Source organism: Mastomys coucha, unplaced genomic scaffold, assembly GCF_008632895.1.
Source record: "Mastomys coucha isolate ucsf_1 unplaced genomic scaffold, UCSF_Mcou_1 pScaffold6, whole genome shotgun sequence".
NCBI lineage: Eukaryota > Metazoa > Chordata > Mammalia > Rodentia > Muridae > Mastomys > Mastomys coucha.
Genome location: NW_022196912.1, coordinates 124211883 through 124235827, shown reverse-complemented (window position 1 = coordinate 124235827; position 23945 = coordinate 124211883). Strand labels below are relative to the sequence as shown.

Here is a 23945-nt window from a genome sequence, read left to right as displayed (position 1 = left end):
CCCCCCCCCCCCTCTCTCTCTCTCTCTCTCTCTCTCTCACTCTTACACTTAGTTGAAAGGGGCCCTTCCACAGCATTTTTTTTTAAAGATTTATTTTATTTATTTTATGTGTATGAGTACACTATAACTGTACAGATGGCCGTGAGCTATCATGTGTGTGACTGCTCCCCAGCCCTGCTCGCTCCCACGTAATTCACTGTAGCTGTCTTAAGATGCACCAGAAGAGGGCATCAGATCTCATTACAGATGGTTGTGAGCCACCATGTGGTTGCTGGGATCTGAACTCAGAACCTTCAGAAGAGCAGTCAGTGCTCTTACCCTCTGAGCCATCTCGCCAGCCCCTTCCACAGCATTTCTAATGGTCTTCCATTTGACATTAAAGCTCAGGAAGTGACAGCTGCAGCTTTATTTACTTTTGTTGTCATTTTGATTGGCTGACTTTTGAAATTGTCTTACTCTATAGTCCAAGCTAGTCTGAAGCTAACAGTGATCCTCCTGCCTCAGCCTCCTACACACACCAGCCACTATACCTGGCCAGCAAATGCCACCTTCTTAAATACTGGCTGCAATGTGGATCTGAGGCTGTGCTGATGAAGTTTCAGTTACTTGAAACTCCTCCGGCATGCAATGCACCGTCAATGACTCCATTGCCGGCATTTGTCTTGTGCGGTAGTTACTGGCTGGTATTTGTCTTGTGCGGTAGTTACTGGTTGGTCCCTAGGACTCCCTTCCACTGTAAGTAAACAATCCCACCAACCCCAGCAGGACAGTCTTCCCTGAGAGCTTTTACACTTACAACGGCCGATACAAATTCTCCAAAATCTACACTTGGTTTGAAAGCTGAAATTTCACAAGAGACAAAGAGTAGTGTCGCTCGACTGTTTGCTTTGAGCTGATAACTTGCTGCTTAGATATCTGAGGAAATGTGCCCAAACGTTCATGTCATAAACACAATGTGACTTTTGGTGTTTCAAGTAAAAGTGATGGTTCTAGAAGGTGGCTAGAGAAGTAAGCTTGCAGCTCAATTTACCAAGAGGGGGCACATCCTCAGCAAAGCCAAGGCACTCAATGAGAGCTTTGCACTTCTTCACACAGACTTGAGAAAGTTTGTGGCAGAGGTGGAATTTTCTAAAACAAATCATGTTTCATCAAGGTAGACAAGCTTGTGCATGTCATAGTGCATGGTGGCCGCTAGCTGGACATTGCTACCTTCTTCTGTGAAAGTAGCTGTTTACCTAGCACTGGCTCACCATCAAGCCAACGTGTACACACTGGTCTTCCTATGGTGACGGACAGCATTTAGACTATCTGAAAGGGGCACCTGCAGAGAGACCCCTTGAAGGTAGCTCTGTAACTCTGGGGTTCCTGGTGTGTATGGTCCTCTGTAGACTACAGGGCTGTCACAACCGAGTTCTGAGGCTGTGGCGCTCAGGTGCGTGTGGCCTACACAGAGCAGGAAGACTCGGAACCGAAAGCAGCTACAATGTACACCTCCGTCCACCTCTTCTCTGAAGCCTCCCGAGACTGGGGCTAGCGGCTCTGCGAGGGTTAGGATTGTTCCCTAGAGTGGAGTATGACTGTTCTCAGGAATTCAGAAGTTAAAACACCACAATTTAGAAACAGAAGTTACAAGCAACACAACCAGCAGACAAAAATTCATATGATAAAAGCTGTCATATGCAAATGATAAAATCCCCCAAATATTAACATATCAAGCTCTATAACACCATGATATTAAAAATTAAAATAATAAGACTTAAGGTTACACCTGAGATCTCACTTAGTTCCAATGCTGCCCAATCTGACAGGCAGAAGATGAGGTGAGCTGAAGGGCAGTGCCAGTGCTTCCCAGTTACACAGAAGAGTACTAGCTAGGCACAGCGGCACATGCCCGCAGTCCCAGACTCATGGAGGCTCAAACAGGAGGGCTTCTTGAGCTCAGGAATTTGAGAGTAGCCTGGGCAACATAAGCTCCATCTCACGAGAAGGGGGAAAAGATCACACAACCAAAAAGAAATATATCCCTGTGAGCAGTGAGTCCCCGTGAAAACATCAGTCAGCAACACTGTGCTCAAAGCCCAGATGGGAAATACCACGCGTGCGATCACTGACTTCGAAACGGAATACGTCTTACAGCTGTTAATGCTAAGACTCCACCTAAGTTGAAGTTTTTAGGCTGGACTTGACAGAGTTACAAAAGGCTGGACCTTTTTAGGGCATGCTCCACACAGGCCATGGAGGTAGCACCTGGAATCACCCAGCAGTTAATTTTATACCCGCTCACAGGGGACTGGGGGTGCTGCTCTATGGGGGCAACACAGTAAGAGATGAAAAGGTTTGGGAAGCCAGAGGCAAACAGACCTCAACTGAACTTCAAGGGGGCACACATGCAGGTGCCCAGCTGTAACTGTGGTTAGCTCTTGGGCTCCAGAAAGTACCACAGGTACCCCACAAAAGGCCCCCACAGCCACTGCTAACATGTGGACTTACAACATTTCATTTTAAGCTACTGACTTATATTTACTTGTTTATCCCTCTCACAAACACTTAAGAGGTAAATCAATTATTACTCCTATTTCTAGGCACAGAGAAGGGCTCACGTGCCTGACAGAACCATGGCTTTGGATCTAATCGTGTGACTTTATCCATATCCTGAAGCTCAAGAGAAACCTTGGTTTCATCTCCTCGACAACTTAAAGGCAGCTAGTTACTGTGTAACTAGCTGCCAACAGAATGCTGTCAATATCAAATCAAGCACAGACTCCAAAAAACATGGGGAGCCGTGCAGCTGCTGTGAGTCAGCAACCAGCGGGTAAAACAGCCAACACACAGGGAGGCTGTGGCCACGGAGGGAGAGCAATTCCTGTGCTATGACAAGTCTGTCACTGCGTTTCTAACATTCTTCCTTCAACCATCATGAATGGATACCGGGTGTCTCCTTCCCTGGATCCTATGTTGTTTGCATCAGCATGCTTCCTTAGACTTAGTGGCCCCTTCCTGTTTGGGTAAGGTGCAGAGATCCTGACGCTCCAGTCTGCATTCCCTGGCAGTAAATTACAAAATCCCATCTTTGCCATACCCAGAGAACCAAGGAAGCCCACAGCACACAATGCTCCCCAACTGAGCCAATCCACAATTAACAGGTTTCACTACAGCTGTGCGGCACAATGTAGCCCCAGGTCGGCCTTGAACTTACAAGCATCTCAGGTTAGACTTGAGTTTTTGATCCTAAATTTTACATCAGTCTTACAGCACCAGAATTACAGGTGAGCACCATTCCAACACAGCTTCATTTTGTAGTTATTTTAAGATAACATTTTAAACATATTCTGGTACATGTGTGCACATATGTCAGAGGGCAGAGGACAAATTTCAGGATTCCATTCTCTGCTTCGCCACATGGGCTGCTGAGACAGAACTCTGACCAAGCCTCACTGGCCCCTCCCTCTGAGCCCTTTGTCGGCCCCTTGGCTTTATGTTTTTCCAAATAAGAAGCTGGTCTACATTTACTCATGGTCTTTAACCATTACACTTTAGCCTGCATTCTTAAACCACAACAATTTTTTGACTTATGAATAATTCATGAACCTAAAATAAAACCAGTCCTCTATCTGCTCAGAGTGTGGTGTTCTTACTTGCTTCGGGCAATGTCTTGTCAAAATTAAAAAGGAAGGCTTTAAAACATTTTCAAAATTACATTACAAAAATTTTAGTGGGTGTGTGTGTGTGTGGGGGGGGTGCCTATGTATGAAGGTCAGAGGACAACTTGTAAGAACTGGTTCTTTCCTTTCACCATGTGAATTCCAGGAATTGATGGTGAATTATCAGGCTTGGTGTCAAGCCCCCTTACCTGCGGAGCCATCTTTTGAGCCTGACTGGTTTTTTTTTTGCTACAGGTTGACCTTAAACTGACAGTACACCTCGGATTGGCCCTGATCTTAAAACTACCCTCCCTGTCTGACCCTTCCAGAGGGCTAGGAGGGCATTCCATCTTGTGGTTTAAGACGAAGTTCTTGGGGGCTGGAGGGAGGGCTCTGTCATTAGAAGCACTTCTGCCCTTGCAGAAATCAGAGTCGGCTTCCTAGCACCCGTGTCTAGTGGCTCACACTACCTATAAATCCAGGTGCGGTGCAGAAGATCTGGTGCCCTCTTGTGGCCTAGTTGGGCTCCTGCACTCATATGCACATACCCACAGAGACACACACATAAAAAAAAAATCTTAAAATGTGTACGACCCTCAGCAAGCCCTACTTTCTCAGATAAGAAAGGACTGCTGCTCCCCAGACATTGAACGACACAAAGTCCTATGTGCAGGAAACAGTGAGCATGTAGGAATATGATGGGATTGCTCCCCTCACCTCGCGATTCTGTGACAGGAGCTGTGCTGGGCTCTGACTGTCTTAGACTCACTACATCTCTGTAGCCCCACAGAAGACTCCAGAAGAAAAAAAAGTGGGGGAATAATAATGTCTTTCGGCACTGGAAGGACTCAAAAGGAAAAGTGGAATAGGTAGATGTGGCCTTGGTCCAGAAACTAACAAACATGCAGTCAATGCTGCTTCTGCTCTGGGACAGACACCTGAGGCAGTACCCACACAGTAGGCCCCCAAGCTGGATGAGGCTGAGACAGACACACTAGGATAGCTGCTCACCAGCAGGCAGGACCACTGAGAGCGAGTGAGTAAGCCAGTGCTCTGAGCTTGCAAAGTATATAACCAACACATAGCAAACGTGTGTGGGGTGAGGAACCATGAGCTGGTGCACTCCAGCCTCTCTGACTAGCCACCAATTCTCTTCCTAGGTCCAAACGTCCCACCTACCCCTCCCAGGACACCAAACCCAGTTGCTCCCAGAACCCAGGTCCTCCCAGAGCCCAGGTCCTCCCAGAGCTCAGGTCCTCCCAGAGCCCAGGTGCTCCCAGAACCCAGATCCTCCCAGAACCCAGGTGCTCCCAGAGTGAGCCTGGGTCCTCCCAGAGCCAGGCTGCTGTCCTGAGCTCACAATGTAGTCCCAAGCTTCTTCCTGCCTCCGCCTCCAGAGTGCTGAGAGCCTCAGTACCTGGCTCCGTGAGAAGCTGGGGACCGAACCCTGGGCTTCATGGATGCCAGGCAATCAGTACCAGCTGAGCTTCTCTCATTCTCGCCCCAGCTTTCCCTCTCATTCTTCTACACAATTAACATGTCTCAATGAAAAAAAAACCAAACAAACAAACAATCAGAAATGGCTTTTACTATATAAAGCAACCACGTGAGTAGCCTTCTCCCCAATTCCAAGGGCAGAACTAACTACTGCAGGCTTCACACCACCCCTCCCCAGGCCGCCACAAGGCACATCCATGCACAGGGAGGGTGCGCTGGTCATTCCTACACTGCCACTCAGAGGGTGAGTGACAAGACAGGCAACCAGAAAAGGCTTCCTTACTTTCTAAGCCTCACTCGGGCAGCTTGCCGTCCTTGTTTGGAAAATGTGGGTAGCAGTGGGTCCCATCCTGCTCATACAACACCCGCCTCAGGTGTGTCCTGAGTGCACTGCCCACCCACACTGCGAAGCCACTGTCAGAGTCTCGTGCTAGGAAACGGAGGCTAGGGGGCAGTTGCTTCACTTGCCCCCTGGATGGGTTTTTTTCTTATTGGCAAAGTTAACACCCACCAACCTATGACCCAGCAAGTATTTGAGACAGAGCAGGGCTCCCTTCATTAGACCCCACTTCCCAGGAGAAAGAGGCTACTTAAAAAAAAAAAAACAAAAAAAAACCACCGGCTCTCCTGCTTCCACCTAGGTGTCCCCACTGTCACCTTGGAAGTTTCTAGGAGATCAATCAACACAAGGTTATCAGGTGTAAGACTTTCTGATGGCCCTGAATACAGGTCAACAGCAAGAGGTTGTAGGCTGTCTGTCTTGCTTCCTTCTCTGATTGCTGGCATCTTCCTGGCTGAGCTGTCTCTGCCCTGCCCGAAGCCTGGCTCAGAGGTGGGTCAGCTGAGCTCCAGGGGCCAGCCATGGAGGGCAGGAGAGGCGGTGACAGAAGCTTAAGGACCCACCCACGGTCTACTAGGCTCAGACATGCACAAGTAGTGAGAACAAGTCTGGAACCCAGGACCCACGAGCTAGCCTGCTCCCTGTTTGTGTACATAAAACTTTGTGGGTCAACAGGCAGGCCCTCTTCTTTGTTCACCTCTGTAGCTGGTTCTGCTCAGGGCCAAAAATATTTACGTCTGGACTTTACTTGAAAGAGTGCCAATTCCAGACTAGACCTTTGTGTTCCAATTTGACACCCCTGGCTGACGCTTATCTAAAATAAAGAATTTTAAGTGCTTGATGGTCACATGTGGCCACGGGCTAGTACAGTGGACATCACAAAGTACGTTCTCATCTTGGTAGACTGCTCTCTTGGATAACCTGCAAGTGCAGGATCTAAGTCATCAAGCTAAATTTACAGTTATCACTCCCCAGAAGGTAGTCAGGGCTGCACCGGTTAAACCATCTTCCCTCGACACTTGAACTTTTGGGAATGGTGAATTTGCCGCATTAATCACTATCAGCACCATCAGCATCACCAGCTACCAAACTAACTGGAGCACAAATGAGGAGAGCAGCAGCTGCCACGTGACTGCTCCCACCCCAGTGCCCCCACCCACTGCATCTGCTCAAGGACCAAGTCAGGATCAACCTAGTGTATAGTAAAGTCAACCCTAAGGTATGCAAAATGACTAAGAACTGAACTCTGGGTATACAACTGTCATGTAAAAAAGGGGCCATTGAATTGAACAGGTGACTGACAGGAAGGAACCAGTAATCCCCTAGAAAGCTATTCTGCCAACAGCCAGAGTTTCTCTTCAAACTTGATTTACAAAGATTGCAAACGAGACAAAACAGCTCCCTAGATTTGGACTCCAGTCCTCCCATTCAAGATTCAAGGGCTACCCCATCCTGGGCAGGCTGCACTCCCTCTGGAGTGAAAGACTCCTGCTGCCTTAAGGAGGGGTGGGGGTGGGGGCTGCCCTCTCCTGATCCTCCCTTCCCAGCACCTCAAGCTCCGGTGCTCCCCGGGGCTCCCTGCCCACAGGTGTCTCTTCCTGTCCTCTGTCCTTCTCCAGCAGGGACTTTGGGGAAGGGGCCCTATGTTTGTCATTTTAAATGACCTTCAGCACTTGGCTCACACAGCCCAACGTTTAAGACAATAACATTAACATGTCTGCTTTAAGAGGTCTGTATGAGGAAATCAAGTATTCCTTGACACTTAAAATTAGGGGCTATTCCAGCTGTTTGCATTACAAGCAATTTCTAGGTTGCTACAGGTTTCTTTCTGAAAACCTTGAGTCCCTTCCAGGGTCAGGCATTTCACTTTTCTTGACAATCAGACACTGAACAGCTTGGGGAGGACACCCCATGGCAGGCAGGCATGGTAAAGTCTGGAACAGGGCCTCCCATAAATTAATGACTCTATTTATAAAATGTAAAACTAAATGATTCTATTTTTGAACAAATTCACAATTCCAAGAAGAACTAGAGTATCAGGTGTCTAATAAGTACCAGAAGGCTCACAAGCCAAGAAGGGTTGTTGAGGCTGGAGAGATGGCTCAGTGGTCAGGAGCACTTGCTACCACTGGAGAGGAGCTGGGCCCAGTTCTCAGCATCCCTAACTCCAGTTCTGGAGACTATGAAGCCTTCTCCTGACCTTTGTGGGCACCAGGCATGCATGTGGTACACATATATACATGCAAGCAAAATATACACATACATAAAATAAAAATTGAAAAATTAAAAAAAAATTTACCCATAAGGGACCTTATACATATTAATATAGGACTTCTACCTGTAATCCAGTCAAGTTACTGCTCATTAGCCCATGGTTCACAAGCAACGTACATACTGCTGCCTGGGTCCTACAGCTGAGGCACCTGTGGCCTTCTTCCTGGCCGTCTTACACTTAGCCATCATGGAATCCAACTTCTACAGCATTTCAATGAGGATGGAGAAAAAGCTACACATTTGCTTCCAACAGGCTGGGCATTCCCGTGACCTATATACACACTGAAAACTTGTTGCCCTTTTAAATCTTAACAAGGCCTTTGTAAATGCAAAGCATTGGCACTGCTCTAAAGCTACCAGCTAGCACTGAACAACCAGAACCCCAGCAGATCTCAAGACTTCAAGCAGGAGCCTCGCTCCCTTCAGGCTTTACGGCTAGAGCACACATCCTCCAAAATGAAGTTCTCTTCTGATCAATTCTGCACATTCTATGCCTGCAGCTCACCCTTAATTCAGAGCTGTGGCCGCAGTAAAACCCTTGCAGTATTAACCAACACTAACACCAAGGTAACTCAAACTCTGTGAGCAGACAACTTAGCCAGGCCCGCCTGGCCCGCCTCTTTCCTTCCCCCACCCAAGACCTTCCCCGGGCAGTGACTTCACATCCTTTGACATCAGCACAGCCTCGAAAGGGGGATGGGAGAGCAGGGAGCAAGCAGAAAAACCTGCTTTGAACTCTGCGTGCAAGGCCTCCTGAGCCAGGCCCCGTAAGTAATGTGTAAAATGCCCACCGATTGGAGGTGACACCCCTCGCCGGCTCAGGCGCAGTCCCGTCAACGTGAAGGGGACTCTGTGGTTAGCCTTCCTGCTTCTCCTACCCAAAGCACAATAGCCATTTATTAACTACCCACGAAAGGTTCCGGTCAGCAGAACACACAATAACTCACCTCGAATGTGGAGAAGGGCCACGGGCTGGAAAGGCCCGTTGGAGCTGGCCGCATCCACCACCATCCCGCTGCCCGCTTTATTACATGTCAACATCTAGGCTCCAGCGGGAAGGGCGCTGTACTCCTTAAGGCAAGAAACCAGCCTCCATTTTAGTTTTAAAAAAAAAAAAAGACAAACTGAAGCTCTCTGCAGCTGGAGGGAACTGGCTGCTTCGTGATGTCACTAGGCATGGAGCTCGCTGATTGGCTGGAAGCTGCAACTTAAAATGACACTGGGAGGGGGGGGAAGCCTGCAAAGGGAAAGAGCGTTCTGTCTGGCTGTCAGAGAGTGTGCGCTAGAAGCCTGGGCACGTTCTGGCTTTCCACAGTCTTCATTTCTCACTAACTCTTAGGTAAGAATCCCAGCTCTCAGAGGGTGGCACCAGGGGCCCGCAACCCCTATCGCAGACTCCGAGAGCAACCGGAAAAGGGAGCATTTACACGCTCGCTCAGTCTCCATGTTCTGCCGCTTCCCAAACTGGTTCCCCTGAGTTCCGTGGTGCCTTACACCCACCTGTCCTGTGCCCTCTACCTCCCAGTTCTTATTTCACTCATTTAAGGTTTGTTTTTTCCCTTTTTAACAGTACTAGGAGGTTAGCCTAGGGCCTGGTGCTGGCGAGGCAAACCTCTGCATTAAGCTATACCTTCAGCTTGAGATACACTTTAGGAGCATTCTGGTAACCCAGTTTTCAGGAGGTAAGGGGCTATTTAAATACTAAAGGCTCCAAGGGGTCCACGCTCTGCCCTGTGCTCAGCCTCCTTACTATCAATAGGGCAACTGAGGGATTTATAATCAGGACACAGGCTTCTTCCTGAGACCTAGTTTCTACCCCCAGCCCAGAAAAGTGAGGGTTAAAAATCTGTGGAAGGGCTGCTAAATAGTTAACAGCCGGAAGTGCTAGAGATGAAGACATGTCTACTCCATGGCTGTGGAAACGTTTAAAAGGCATAAAATAGAGGCGGGGGCCTAAGAAAAATGCAATGTCAGGTTTGGTTATTTTATATTTAAATATATTTATTTACTCATCGTGTGTGTGTGTGTGTGTGTGTGTGTGTGTGTGTGTGTTCACAGCTCATGTGGCGCTCAGAGGACAACCTGTGGGAAAACAGTTCTTTCCTTCCACCATGTGGTCCTAGGAATCAAACTTGGGTCTTCAGACTTGGCGGCCTTAACCCACTAAGCTAGCTGTCTGTCTGGCCCATTCTATTTTTGTAGTTTAAAAACATTATTATTTTAGATTCCTTAAGTTATGCTTTCTTTAAATTTAAAATTAAGAGTTTTTTCTATTCATTTATTATACTACTATTCATATCTTAAAAACAAAAAAGAATGGCTGGGTGGTGCTAGCATGCACCTTTAATCCCAGCACTTGGGAGGCAGAGGCAGGCAGATTTCTGAGTTCGAGGCCAGCCTGGTCTACAGAGTGAGTTCCAGGACAGCCAGGGCTATACAGAGAAACCCTGTCTAGAAAAAACCAAAAAGAATGACTGTAAAGGACTATTCTCAGAGAAGGGAGCACTTCCGAGTCAGAGCACTGTTGGGATGCTGGTGGGTGATGTTCCTATAAAAAGAAATGTGCTTGCTGGGTCTTCGGGGAGGCAATGGAACGTGGGGAGATCGCTTTCAGGGCTGAAAAGTTTTCACTTTTCAGAAAAACAGTCCTGGAATTATGCTGTGTTACTTTATAACGCTCAATTCAAGAACAAGATAGAAAAAAAGCCTTTAACTCCTGAACATGCCTGCCGCACTGCCCATTACTTCTGTGAGGCTAGCCCGGTACACTGCAGTGCATGAAAGAAACCCTGCAACCATTCAGAACGATTATCAGGTCTTCCCTCACCAACAAGAACATATTCTACCTTCTCAGTAGCTGTTCCAGTAATTCAACAGGAAAAAAAAAAAGTCTATTTGAATCCCTATGCTCTTTCCTTCAGAGCCAAGAATGCTGCAGGTTTCTAGAGCTCAGAAGAACTCAAGGACAAGGATGAGCTTGCAGTGCTACGATGGCCCTGGGGCCTCAGGCACACCAGGCAAGTGACCTGCCATGGAGGTACACCTCAGTCCTGGAGAGTGGAAGCCACCTGATGGTGCTCTCTGCACTTGACCTGTGGGCTACTGGAGCAGCCTGTGCTTGGAGAGGAGGAAAAGCAAGTAAGATTCTGCCTGTCCACTTGTCTCAGGAGTTTCTCAACTAACCATATCCCTACAAACAGCTCCCCCTACCACTGTCTCTCAAGACAGGCTGGTGATGCTGAGGGCAAAGGTCATTTCCCTCATGTCACCTCCTGAGTCAAGGAGTGATCCAGAGGGATGGGACAGACATAGACAGCAGTGTGGGAAGGGGCTAAGGGCCCACAGGCGGACACTCCTTGTACCCTGCCTGTCAATAATTCCTGTCATCCGAGTGAGAGAGGGGTGAGCACACCCTAGGGCTGTGCTCATGAACTAGAATACAGACATGCAGGAGAGGAGATGCTTAGCAGCTTTATATAACAGACAAATTCACAGGCAAAAAAGTGTTTTTCCTAATGATCTTAGATCAAAGGATATCAAGCCTTTTTAGTGATTTCTCCCATACTCTTAGAAACCTTATGCATATAAAGTACTTTTTACAGAACTCTAAAGACTATAAAACATACTGCACTGGATATGAGGCAGGCGTAGCACAGCACACTCTAGCTGAGGCAGGAGGAGCTCATGACAGACTAGACTACACAGTAAGTCTACATTAAAAAGAGCAGCCTATAGACAAACAACCCTAAGGCGGAGCTGTGCTCCTGAACTGGACACATACACACACACACACACACACACACACGGCAGTGTTGGCGATATGCCTCATGCCCTTTTCCACTCAAAACCCAGGTGGGCCTCTTCATTTTTTCCAAGATAAATGATGAGATCATCCTAAAATTCACCCAGAAAAAGAAATGACAATTCTGAGCCGGGCGGTGGTGCCGCACGAAGAATGAGGACAATTCTGAAGAGAGAGGCTAGTGCCACCAACCTAAGTCAACAGACTAATGAGAGTGTGACTAGACATACATCACAGGAGCGCAGGACACAGGAGCAGTGACCAACACCAACCAACGCTCTCAGACAACTGAGAATAAACCAAGCCAATGGATGGAGGGAACCATATAAATAGCCCCTAGAAGACAACAGCTAAGTGGCATGCAAACAAGCCCTTCCTCATGCCTGCCAGCTAGGAATTAGGCAAGCAAACACAAAACAAGTCAAGACCACTGACCACTCCTACCTCACAGCCAGGCCCCACCCACAGCCGGGCCCCACAGCTAGGCCAGGGCCAAGAGGCACCAGGAAGGGAGCTAATCTGAAAAGTTACTTTGTATGTTTCTCAAGAATCTATTCTGTTGTTTCTTGTTTTTCCAGTAGGCTTTCTTTGGGTAGCCCTGGCTGCCCCTGAACCCACTGTAGACCAGATTGGCCTGGTCTCAAGACCTCTGCCTGCCTGCCTCTGCATCCTGACTGCCTCTACATCCTGCCTGCCTCTGCATCCTGCCTGCTGGGATTAAAGGCCTGTGTCACCAATACCCGCTCATAAGAAGTAAAACTGAAATAAACCCCAACGTTTTCATATCCCCCCTCAACCGAAAAAATGTAAATACAGATTAATAAAATTTATTAGAAAAACATTAGGCCCTTAGGATTTAAATGATCTAGTTCATGGAAAAAAAAAAATCTACGAGCGGTCAGCGACTGCATGGCAGTGTGTTTACCTACTGGGTCAATGACAACTTCTTTACAACTATCTCTGTATTTATTTAGTGCACACATGTAAAGGGACAAACGTTGAGGGTCAGAGGACAACTTAAGAATCAGTTCTTGGGCTGGAGAGATGGCTCAGTGGGTAAGAGCACTGAATGCTCTTCTGAAGGTCCTGAGTTCAAATCCCAGCAACCCCATGATGGCTCACAACCACTAGTAATGAGATCTGACGCCCTCTTCTGCTGCGTCTGAAGACTGCTACAGTGTACTCATATATAATAATAATAAATCTTTGGGTCTGAGGGAGCAGAGTTGACTGGAGCAAGCAGGGTTGACCGGAGTGAGCAGAGGTCCTAAAAATTCAATTCCCAACAACCACATGAAGACTCACAACCATCTGTACATCTACAGTGTACTCACCACACACATAAAATAAATAAAACTTAAAAAAGAAATAAAATCTTTAAAAAAAGAGTCAATTCTCCCTTCCTGCTCGGGACAGAACCCACTGAGCCATCTTGCCCACCCAACTCTAATGATAGGAAGAACAGTAACTGCACTGTACCGGAGCTTTGCCAGCAGAGCCACAGGCTGCTCACCGGCTTAGAAAAGGTTGGCAACAGGAACCAGGCTTTGCTTAGTAATTTTACTTTAAAAATCCATTCTAGAAATGTAGTAACCATGAATGAAACAGCTCACTTAAGACTGGGCTGAAACAGGACACGCAACATAAAACCTATTATTTATTACGTTTGCCTGGGTGTGTGTGCCCACACACGCCATGGCACGAATCAGAGGACCACCTACAGGAACCAGCCCTTCCCTTCTACCACGTCGGTCTCCCTGGGACAGAGAACTCAGACCATCCACCTAGGCAGCAAGTCCCTTCATTTCCTGAGCCCCCGTGCCTGCCCCATCCTAACCATTTTCACCTGTACACTTCAGCGCTCTAGATTCTTTCAGATGGGTGCCCTGACGTGGAATCAAGTAACTCCACTCTAAATTCTGTGAAGCAACTCCACACGGTTTTTATAGTTCTTGTACCATTTGATGTTCCTACCACCAGCACACAAGGGCCCAGTCCTCTACTGTGAGCAGCTCTGGTTTGTGTGTGAGATCTCAGGGTAATTTCCATGTGCATCATTAATGATTAGTGATGCTGAGCCTGTATGTTTGCGTCTATTGGTCATTAGTGTATATACTGAGAAATGTCAACTTGAGTCTTCTTTTTTTTTAAAGTTTTTTTTTTTTTAATTTATATGAGTATACTGCAAGCTGTCTTCAGACACACACTAGAATAGTACATTGGAACACATCACAGATGGTTGTGAGCTACCATGTATGTGGATGTTGGGAATTGAACTCAGGACCTCTGCAAGAGCAGTCAGTGCTCTTAACTGCTGAGCCATCTCTCCAGCCCCAATTTGAGTCTTCTACAGATGTAAACTGTTTGGCTGTTGGGCATGTATAGGAGTTCATATGGTCTAGATATTAATCTGTTATCAGGCTAGTCATGTGCAAATATTTCCCTCTCCTCCGTAGGTTGCCCATTTTGCTGTGTACCCTTGCACACATTGAGGTTTTTAAGTTTGAAATAACACAGTTTACCTAGTTTATTTATTATTACCCATAATATTTAAAGGTGTGTCCAAAAATTCATTGCTGAATCTAATATCATAAACTCCCCACCACCAATTCCTTCAAAGACTTTTTTCTTTTTTTTTTGATTTTTGAGACAGGGTTTCTCTGTGTAGCCCTGGTTGTCCTGGAACTCACTCTGTAGACCAGGCTGGCCTCGAACTCAGAAATCCGCCTGCCTCTGCCTCCCAAGTGCTGGGATTAAAGGCGTGCGCCACCACCGCCCGGCCCTTCAAAGATTTCTCATACTTTTGGCTCACAGCACTTAGGATTCTGCTGCATTTAGAGTTACTTTCCATATGTGTGAGGTGATTTTGTTTGTGGACTTCCGGTTTCCAGTGCTCTCCCTCTGGACTGGCTTACTTCTGGCTCTCTACTCTGCTCTAGCCTTGGGTGTTGTTATGGAAACCCACAGTTATCCTGTTTACTGTAACTTTGGTGTTTTAAAATCAAGATGCATAAGTCTTCCAGCCCTTCCCCTTCTTAGGATTTGGGATGCCTTGGTTGTTCCAGTGGATTTTAAGATGGTTTTTCCTATTACTAGATGATGCACCATTCATCTCTTGGAAGGACTGTCTACATCTGTAGGTCCCTGGCTGCCACTGATCCCTTAACCACCCTAGTCTTCCAACCCAAGAGCTTTGGCTGCCCTCTTCAGTGGTTTGACTAGGTTTGGCTCCCACAGACTTACTCCAATGGGTGTGGCATTATTAGCGTGGCCTTGTTGGAGTGGGTGTGGCCTTGCTAGAGGAAGTGCATTACTGTGGAAGTGAGCTTTGAGGTTTCCTGGGCTCCACCCACTGTGCAATTTCAGATTCCTTCTGCTGCCTTGCGTGCTCCTGCAGCACCATGCCTGCCTGCATGCTGCCATGCTTCCCGCCATGCTGATAATGGACTGAACCTCTAAACCAATTAAATGCTTTCCTTATCTACAAGTTGCTGTGGTGTGGTGCCTCAGAAATAAAACCCTGACTGAGACACCCTCTCTTCAGCGCTGTCTTCTACCTCTGCTCTCAGTGTCTTGGAGTTTTTAGTGAGGAGTTTCTCAACTCCTTAGTAAGAAATTTATTCTTTGAGAATATAACATTTTATTTATGATTCTAAGGCACTGTAAACTACTTTAATGGCAAAGGGACTAAGAAAGGTTGTGAAAGTTTACACAGACATACATGTGTAAAAATTAGAAATATAGATTGTTACCAGCGTCCTTCAGAGCGGAAGGAATATGGTATCCGCTACTCACGCTATCCAAAAGCTGTGGAGCTGGGTGTCTGGGGACCCAGCCACGTCCTAAACTCCCCATGGGCCCCAGTCACAAGCTGTCCAACAATTCTAATGTACTCGTGATGGCTGCTGGGAAGTTGTGTGTCCCTCAGTCATCCTGTCCTCACAGAAGGCCCTGGTGTCGGCAAGACAGCTGTGAGTTCTGCTGTGGCAGCCACTGCGAGGGGGGCAGTGGCACCAGCTCCTCCCAGGAAGAGAGGAGCTGTCCGAGGACCTGTGGCCCTGCCCTAGGCTACCCTTGCTATGTCTCTAGGGCCACATGACTGCTTTTCCTCCTTGGATTCCCTCCAGGGAGAGTGTGACCTAATTTATAACAAATACATAGAGTGGCACATTATTTAAAAAAAAAATTAGAAATATGAGTGGAAAGGCAACATAATTTCTCCATGTCCGGGAGGCCACTGAGGGGTAGCACGGTTGCACTGGCTGCTCCTTAGAGATCTCACTGTTTTCAGCATTGCTAAAGTAGTCATATCGTTTGCTCCAATGTAGCTGAAGGAAGAACACATGGGAAGAGGGAGCATCAATGGCCCAGGAAGCTTCTTTCTTTGGCTGGTAACGGAACAGCATGCCTATAATGTATGACTGTGGATCTCTGCATCAACTCCTGTCTGCTGCAGGAGGAAGCGTCTCTGATGATGGCTGAACAAGGCACTGATCCATCAGTTAGCAGAATGCTGTTCCAATAAGCCATACTGCTCCCTCTGCTGAGTTCAAACCCAGGCAGGATGCCACTAAGCCCAGTCCCAACAAGGTCAGCAGCAGGGAGGTGCAGCCATTGCTCTCCTCAGAACATGCTTCTGTCACCAACTGAATACTGGAAGGGCCCCACATGATGACCGGGAACACAGCAGAGCCACTTATAGAACCTACATGGAGACTAACCCTAGAGTGGCCACTGGGCTTGACCAGCCTGGGGGTCTGGCTTTCTCCTGAAGGCTAGCCCTTAGACCGTGCTGTAATACCTGGAGGGTGCTCTATGAGGATATGGCAAGAACAGGTTGAGGACTCAGCAGTCCCTCCTCTGGTCAGAGTGCCTGACAATACTTTACGTGTCTTCCTGGTAGTGCAAAAAAAGGGGGGACATGCTACTGAATCACATCCATCAAAGCACCATGCACAGCACCATGCACGGTCGTGAAGACCCCCGTACCGCTGTGCAAAACTAAGAGGGGGGACATGCTGCCGAATCACATCTGTCAAAGCACCATGCACGGTCGTGAAGACACCCATACTGCTGGCAACGCAGTGGCCTGTACCTTCAGCCATCACCCGTCCAGTGCTACAACCGTATACACCGGTTCCCAGCTGTTTCCAGGCCTCCTGATTAGGGCTGCACTGTCAAGGGTCAGAATGACAGGCCTCCTACAGGGCAAGTGCCAGCAGAGCTGGAGCTGTTCAAGACAACTCTGGAGTCTTCCAACTGTGGAAGAGACCTGAACTCAGCCTGCGCTCTCTGTTCTTCTGTTACTGTTTTGTTCTTTACTAAAAACAAACAAACAAAACAAAAATCCTGCCTGTAAATACATCCCACTGATTTTAATTTTAGGAAATATTTCTGAACAAAACCTTCAAATCTTGGTTTCTAAACTCAGCCTAACGTTTTATTTATTCTTTCTTTCTCATCTACCCCAACCTGGCATGTAGTGGAGAAGTCCGTGGTACTGCAGTGCAGTGTGCAGCATCAGGCTGGCCAGTGCCACTTTTTAAAACCCCTGGCAGCTGTGTGAGTGGAGCTGCTACAGGTCCTGTTGGGTAAGAAGTCTAACCTAAAACCTCTGCCTTCACTTGTAGTTCAAAATAGACTTTCCTTAGACAAGTCAAAGCTCCCTAGTCCAGAGCCCTGCTCAGAGTCTGCCAGGAAAGTCCACTGCCAGCATCAAGGACAAAGGGACAGGCGCGAGTGGCCCTGTTGATTCGAGCAAGTCTCCAGTGACGAGCAGAGCCACCAGAGCTTATCTCACAAAGCTTGCCTACTCCAGCTCCTGCACGAAGACCTGGGATGCCTTTCAGACCGCAGCAGGTGCTCATGTCTTTTTTTGCTCAGAGAAGACAGGAAACCCATGAACTACACAGAAAGTATTCAAGCATCTGTTTTACATGGTCTGCCTACACCGTTAGCATCCGATAGCAGGTCAGCTGAGCAGCTGATCTCGTTTTCGAGAAGCCCAAGGCAGAAGGAAGCGATCAAACAGCCTGTGCCTGGGCATCGTGGGCATCGTGAGAGGTGGCACCACAGCAGTCTCTGAGAGGAGGGGGAAGGACAGCAGAGCTGCAGCACTCTTCTCTCCTCTATCGAATGCAACAAGAGCTTCCTGGATCTATAACAGACATGCAGGCCCCACTCTCACAGACAAGGGGACAATGGCCAGCATGTGGTAAGGGGTAGCATGTTTGAGCACTTTCTACTTCAGCTGTCCAGTGAAGGAAGTGTCAGTACAAGCAATTCAACATCACTTAGCCTCAGAAAGGAATAAAGTTCTGGTGAGCCTTGAAGGCCTCTTGCTAAAGTAAACGGAACCAGGAGGAGGACTCCAGTTAGGAGACACCTCCAGTCATCAAACCCCAGAGACAGCAGAGTGGAGACTGACCAGAACTGCAAGAGGAATGGGGACTGCTGATGGGCAAAGCTTCTACAAGGGTGATTCAAGTCTGGGGAGACAGTATGCATGGGCCTGGACAGTTGGGACTGCACATGCTGCTGAAGGCACACCTGTGGTGTGTAGGTCACAGGTAAGCACACTATGTACATCTTACTACAACTCTAAGATGAAGGTAAAGTAAGGTCTGAGCCAGGGAAGTTCAGGAGATACTGGGCAGCAGGAGCAGTGGGCCATGGGATACCTCAAGGAAGAGCAGTTGTCTGGGAACCAGGTCTTTAGCTGGAAGGAGAGGACAGAGAGTGGATGTCAAGGAATAACGTGTGTACACACACACATACACACACACACACACACACACACTCTCGCACACGTATGTAATAAAGAACTGAATTTAAGAGGCCTGAAAAAATCTAGGTGAGTGGTGAAGACGGTTTATGCTCAACATGGGATGTGAGATACCATAGGTCAGGTTTTCCTGGGCTGCCCCTGGAAAGGCTGAGCGGCTCAAAGGACAGGAGTGGGGAGAAGGGCAGCCTGAAGGACGGGGAGGGGCTGGCTGCAGGTTCAGCTGTCTGACAACCTGCTGGCTATTTCTTATGGTTGGCCAGGGGTCACCTGTGGTCACCCACGGTAGTTAAGATCACTGTGGTCCCGCACCTGCTCACCAGGGCACACAGGTAATCAAGAGAAGACAGCATCAAGGCAGGGAGGAGCTAAAAACCTGGGCAGGGAGGACTCAGGAGTATGGAGCTCGATCCCTGGCCATGTGTGTGCTCCTGCACCAGGAGCAGGCATCCTGGTAATGTGCTTATGCCCATTTTACTGAGCAAGAAGCCAGACCTGTCAGCCGACGCAGAAGGCACTTTAACACAGTAAGAACATGCACTTTATGGAAACTTTCAGCTATGTTAGAATGTAGAGTCTGTGAATGAAGATGGAGCAGGATCTGCCTCTACTGAAAAGCCAGACTTAGCGACTTGCATGCAGGGCTTCTAGCTCACTGGCAGGTCCCACGCTGGCCTCTTCCTGGCTTTTCTGGGGTTTGCTTTTGTTTTGTTTTTGTTTGTTTGTTTCGGTTTTTGGTTTTTTGAGTCAGTGTTTCTCTGTATAGCCAACTCAGAAATCTGCCTGCCTCTGCCTCCCAAATTCTGGGATTAAAGGTGTGCTCCACCACCGCCCAGCTGTTTTGGATTTTGTTGTTGTTGTTGTTACTGTTTTGAGATAGGGTCTCACTATGTAGCTCAGGCTAACCTCAAACTCACAATGATCTGCTTGCCTCTCCCTCCAGACTTCTGGGACTAAAAGTGTGCACCACCACACCCAACACAGAAGTAAGTCATAATTAATTTACTACTTTCATAAGTTTCTTAAAAAAACAAAAACAAAAGAACCAACCCAACCTGTGTTTCATTTAACATTTGGCACTTTGATCTTCCAGACCCCAAAACACCAAATGGAGGAACTGCCTTGGACTAGTGTTTCACTGAGCAGGCCTACAGAGTGTGATCAACCTCTTAGGTTAAACTACAAAATATGCCTTCACACAGCAAGTGACTGCAGCTTTTGTATGACCCAGGAGTGAACAAGCACAGTGGGACAGGCTTCTCACACACAAGAGGGACACCACCAATCTGGTAGTCCTGTAGATAAAATCTGTAATGGGTCAGATTCTGGCCCATGTCTTCTTCCCTTTGAAGTCAACTTAAGGAATGGTTCCAAGACACGAACAACAACAAACATTACAAATAAGCTCACAGATGAGTCTGTCTGTGATGCTTGGAAAGCACAAGGACCCCGAACGGAACAGTCAACAGTGCCAAGACCTGTGAGGAGGGGACAATGGTCCCAGCAAGTGGGGAGGTGCAGTATACCCCTGAGTGAAGGAGTACACGCACCCCACAAGGCAACTCTCTCTCCAGTGCTTCCTCCCACCGTGTACTGAGGCTGGAACTCGGGGTCTTGCACATGGCAGACAGGTACCTCTCCTCTGAGTTGTATCCTTACCCAATTCACTAGATAGTTAACATTTTAGTGGGACTCCAATTCAAATGTCAACAGTTCTTCTACAATAAGATGAACCAATTCAAAGTCCTAGTCTACAATGTCAGTATTTTTGATGCTGCAATTGTTTTAGTAGAGCACACAGCCACAATTATATCCAGGATGGGACGAGTCAAGATTTTCCCATTTAGTAAGAGATAAAACTGAAAATCTAAGAAAATAAAACATATTATAAAATCTAAATAGAAACAACAAATGAATCGCAATTTAACAGGATACACTTGACTTCCCTTCCTTGACAGTACTTAAAAGTATTGTGTCCTAGCTGGGCAGTGGTGGCGCACACCTTTAATCCCAGCACTTGGGAAGCAGAGGCAGGTGGATTTCTGAGTTCGAGGCCGGCCTGGTCTACAGAGTGAGTTCCAGGACAGCCAGGGCTACACAGAAAAACCCTGTCTCGAAAAACCAAAAAAAAAAAAAAAAAAAAAAAAAAAAAAAAAAAATTACTGTGTTCTAGTGACAATGAGCACCCCTCTCCCACCGCATCAGCAGACTCTGGTCTTCAAAGCACCCTCCACTGCAGGCCTGAGAGAGGGAGCATCTCACTATGCCAGAAATCAAGGTAGGAGGCAGGGGCCAGGCTCAGTGGGTGAAGTCCCTGCCATGCAAGTATGAGAGAGCGAGTTCGAATCACTGACATCCAGGTAAAGATATAATCCCAGTGGTTCTTCAGAGAGATGAGAGACAAGCAGGAAGCCTTTGGGCCAGCTAGCTTACTGTATGTGTCATCAAACAAAAGACCCTCCTTCAAGTAAGGTGGAAGGCAAAGGCTGACACCTGAGATAAGTTAGCACGTGACCTCCAAGTACGTACCATGGTCAGTCACAACACACACACACACATCCAAAAATACATAGGCTGGACCTGAGAGTTAGCTCAGCGGTTGGGAGCACTCCCTGCTCTTACAGAGGATCCGGGTTGGATCCTCCCTATTCATACCCCAGATCCCTTACCTGACCACTCTTTGTATAGCTCCTATCAGCTTACCTGTGTAGTTTGGGGACAGCTATGCTTGTTGCCAGTTTTCTTGGTTGGTTTCCTTGTAGTGTCTCTTTTCCTCCCATTGGCAGGGAGCAGCTGCGGCTGAAAGCCCTTGTGGACTACAATGGGAACTGGCAGGCCAACATGGTCTGGAGGCCCGACACAGGTAGGCTCATATCATTGGTAACTCCAGTTTTAGGAGGTCTGATGCCCTCTTCTGACCTCTACAGTCACTAGACACAGACACAGCACATGTGTGCATACATTCAGGCAAATCATCCATGCACACAAAATAACACTAAGCTAAAAAAATTTTTTTAAAGGCATGGGAAGAGTTGAAATACTTCATTTTAACATTAGAAAGAGAGCTGAAATCAACGATAATAGAACAGTCATGCATAAAAAGGTCAGAGGAAGCTGGGCAGTAGTGGTGCACGCCTTTAATCCCAGCACTTGGGAGACAGAGGGAGGCGGATTTCTGAGTTCAAGGCCAGCCTGGTCTACAGAGTGAGTTCCAGGACAGCCAGGGCTACACAGAAACACCCTGTCTAGAAAACAAACAAACAAACAAAAGTCAAAAGAAACTGTTAATCCAAAGTTAAAATAATGCTTAAACTAGTTTTCATATATCTAGTTGGTTTAAAAAAAAAAAAAAGAATGTCTGTTAGCTCACTCCACTACTGACTCTGAAGGGTTAAGTGAGGCCATGACGCAGCATTCCTGTATGACTGGCTAATGTGGGATTCACAGAGAGGACAACAGAGTAGACCTCACAAACTATCTCTGCACTACACAGGGGGAATGTGGCTGCATGACAGAGAGCAGTCTGCCGGCACCCTCACTCCTGCCCGGCCACCACAGATGATGTAGCATCCACGATGAAGATGTCGCCTGAGTTACACAGGCGACCTTTGATGTACTCCAGCCAAAACAGCCTGCACTTAGAGCAGCTACAGGGGTGAGAGGGGTGCTGAGGAGCGGCTGACTCCGTAGACTATTTATTAGTCAAGTGTCACGGTTTAAGGAATTCCTAAACTGCAAGTATTTGGCAAATGGATTCTGGCCCAACAAAAACAAAGCCTGCTGGAGAACTTTTATTCTAAGGCCTCAATTTGTTAAAAATATTTGAGGATGGCGATTAGCACATCATAAAAATAAAGAGGCAGGCAGAAAGAAGACATTATAAGCACGATGTCACAACTGCCAGTGTTAGTGTTTCTGACACAGGCTGGAAAACACTGGGGTTTGCTCTATTTAAAGAAACGACAAATCTGACAGTACATGCAAGAGGATAGCACAATATTTTAAAATTGTAAGATATTTCTTTTAGATGTGGGTATTAGAGGTGTAAGCACATGTGTATGTGTGTGCCTGTTCAATATAGGCACGTGCAAATACACTTGTATGCTGTATATAAATGTATGTACATGTATGTATTCTCAGTATGTGTATGTACATGTGTTGTAAGCATGTGCGTGTATATGTGTGCATGTGGTGTAAGCATGTGTGCATGTGTGTACATGCATGGGGGTCTGTATATATGTACACACATGTGGTATATGTACATGTGCGTGTGTGTATACATGTATGTGTATATGTGTACTTGTGTATACCTGTACCAAGGCCAGCTGAGATGTCAGGTGTACTCCTATAATGTTCTCTGGTTTATTCCCTTAACACAGGGTCTCTCTTTGAACCTAGACCTTGCTGGTTTTCATCCAGGTAGGTAGCCAGCTGCCTAGAGATCCTGTCACATCCCTAGCCACTCCCAACTCTGACCCTAGAGGCTGGTCTTACAGGCAGGCACAGCCACACCCGGAATTTTACATGGGCATTGGAGGTCTGAACTTGGGTCCCCAAACTTGTGTGTCCTGCACTACAATATACCAAGCTTGCAAGCCCACAAGGCAAATTAGAAATAAAAAAAATCAACTACAACATCCAAAAATGAAAAAAATAACTATGTGAAATTAAAAGGTAAAGAGATGGGCTGCAGAGGAGACATGCCAGGAGAGCCTCAGTGAGACAACAGGGAGCAGGCAATCAGAAACTTTTACTGGAAAACCAGGATGATTCTGCTAGTGGGAATTAGGGGTGTACTATGTATTTAGTTTTTATAATAGTGACAAGTGTATTGTATGATAAAATAAAAGGACTCATACCCAAACACAAAAATTCTACATTTCAATAATAAAGTCAAGTTAAAGACAACTAGAGCTGCTGGGCGTGGCTGGGCATTGGGTGGCTTGGTAGCCCACACCTTTGATCCCAGCACTTGGGAGGCAGAGGCAGGCAGCTAGCTAGCTCTCTCCAAATTTGAGGTCAGCCTGGTCTACATAAGAAAGCTCAGGCCAGCTAGGGTTATGTAGCAGGACCTGTCTCAAAAGAGAAAAAGACAGCTTTTGCTGGTCCCAGGTGTAATACCTGGAGGTCCATCTGCGCCGAGTGGCTTCTCTCTTTGTAATGCTGGGCAGAAAGTATTCTTCGGTATGGACAGCACTGTGTTTTCTTTTCTGCTCAGCAGCTGACAGACATCTGAGCTGCCTCTTGGCTGTCTTGAAGGATGTTCCTATGGCCACTTGTACGACTCTGCCTGAACGTGTATTTTAATTTCTTCTGTGTATACAGAGTAGAGTTGCTGACTGGCATGGTGAGTTTCTGTTTAGCTTTAGAAGAGACTGCCAGTGCTTTCCAGAAAGGACATGCCACTTTCCCTTCCCACAGTGGGAACTGGGAATGTCTCTTTTTGACCTGTGCTGTGACTGGGACCAGCCCCACCAGGCCAGCAGACAAATCCCTCGGAACAAAGACCTCAAGTTTCCAAGAGAAGCAGAGCAGTGAGGGGACTCATCACCACTAGACTACCTCCATCAGACTTGTGTGAGGAGGGACTCATCACCACTAGACCAC

The 23945-nt window shown here is 47.2% G+C and overlaps 1 protein-coding gene and 1 long non-coding RNA gene across 17 annotated transcripts in view; one reads left to right on the top strand and one right to left on the bottom strand.

The window, feature by feature from the left end:
- Window positions 1–23945, bottom strand: part of Ppp2r5c (protein phosphatase 2 regulatory subunit B'gamma) — a 131516-nt gene that overhangs the window by 84747 nt on the left and 22824 nt on the right. For 2 of the 8 annotated variants that reach the window (XM_031356817.1, XM_031356821.1), the window contains exon 1: window positions 8700–8922. The exons of 3 other annotated variants lie outside the window; for them this stretch is intronic. In XM_031356817.1, coding sequence (XP_031212677.1) covers window positions 8700–8793 — 94 coding nt within the window. In that variant the 5' untranslated portion in view covers window positions 8794–8922. Of the gene's footprint in view, window positions 1–8699; window positions 8924–23945 lie in introns of those variants that run through there. 3 more of the 8 variants (XM_031356820.1, XM_031356819.1, XM_031356818.1) reach the window with 3 other exon arrangements.
- LOC116080460 lies at window positions 8975–23939 on the top strand. Of its 9 annotated transcripts, none has more exons than XR_004114441.1 (10): window positions 8975–9091; window positions 10674–10890; window positions 17185–18123; window positions 19282–19324; window positions 19432–19969; window positions 20512–20616; window positions 21125–21201; window positions 21832–21993; window positions 22718–22757; window positions 23560–23939. It is a non-coding gene; the product is annotated as an uncharacterized LOC116080460 (long non-coding RNA). The 9 variants fall into 9 exon arrangements; XR_004114443.1 differs by having other exon boundaries at window positions 23557–23939; XR_004114442.1 differs by lacking the exon at window positions 20512–20616.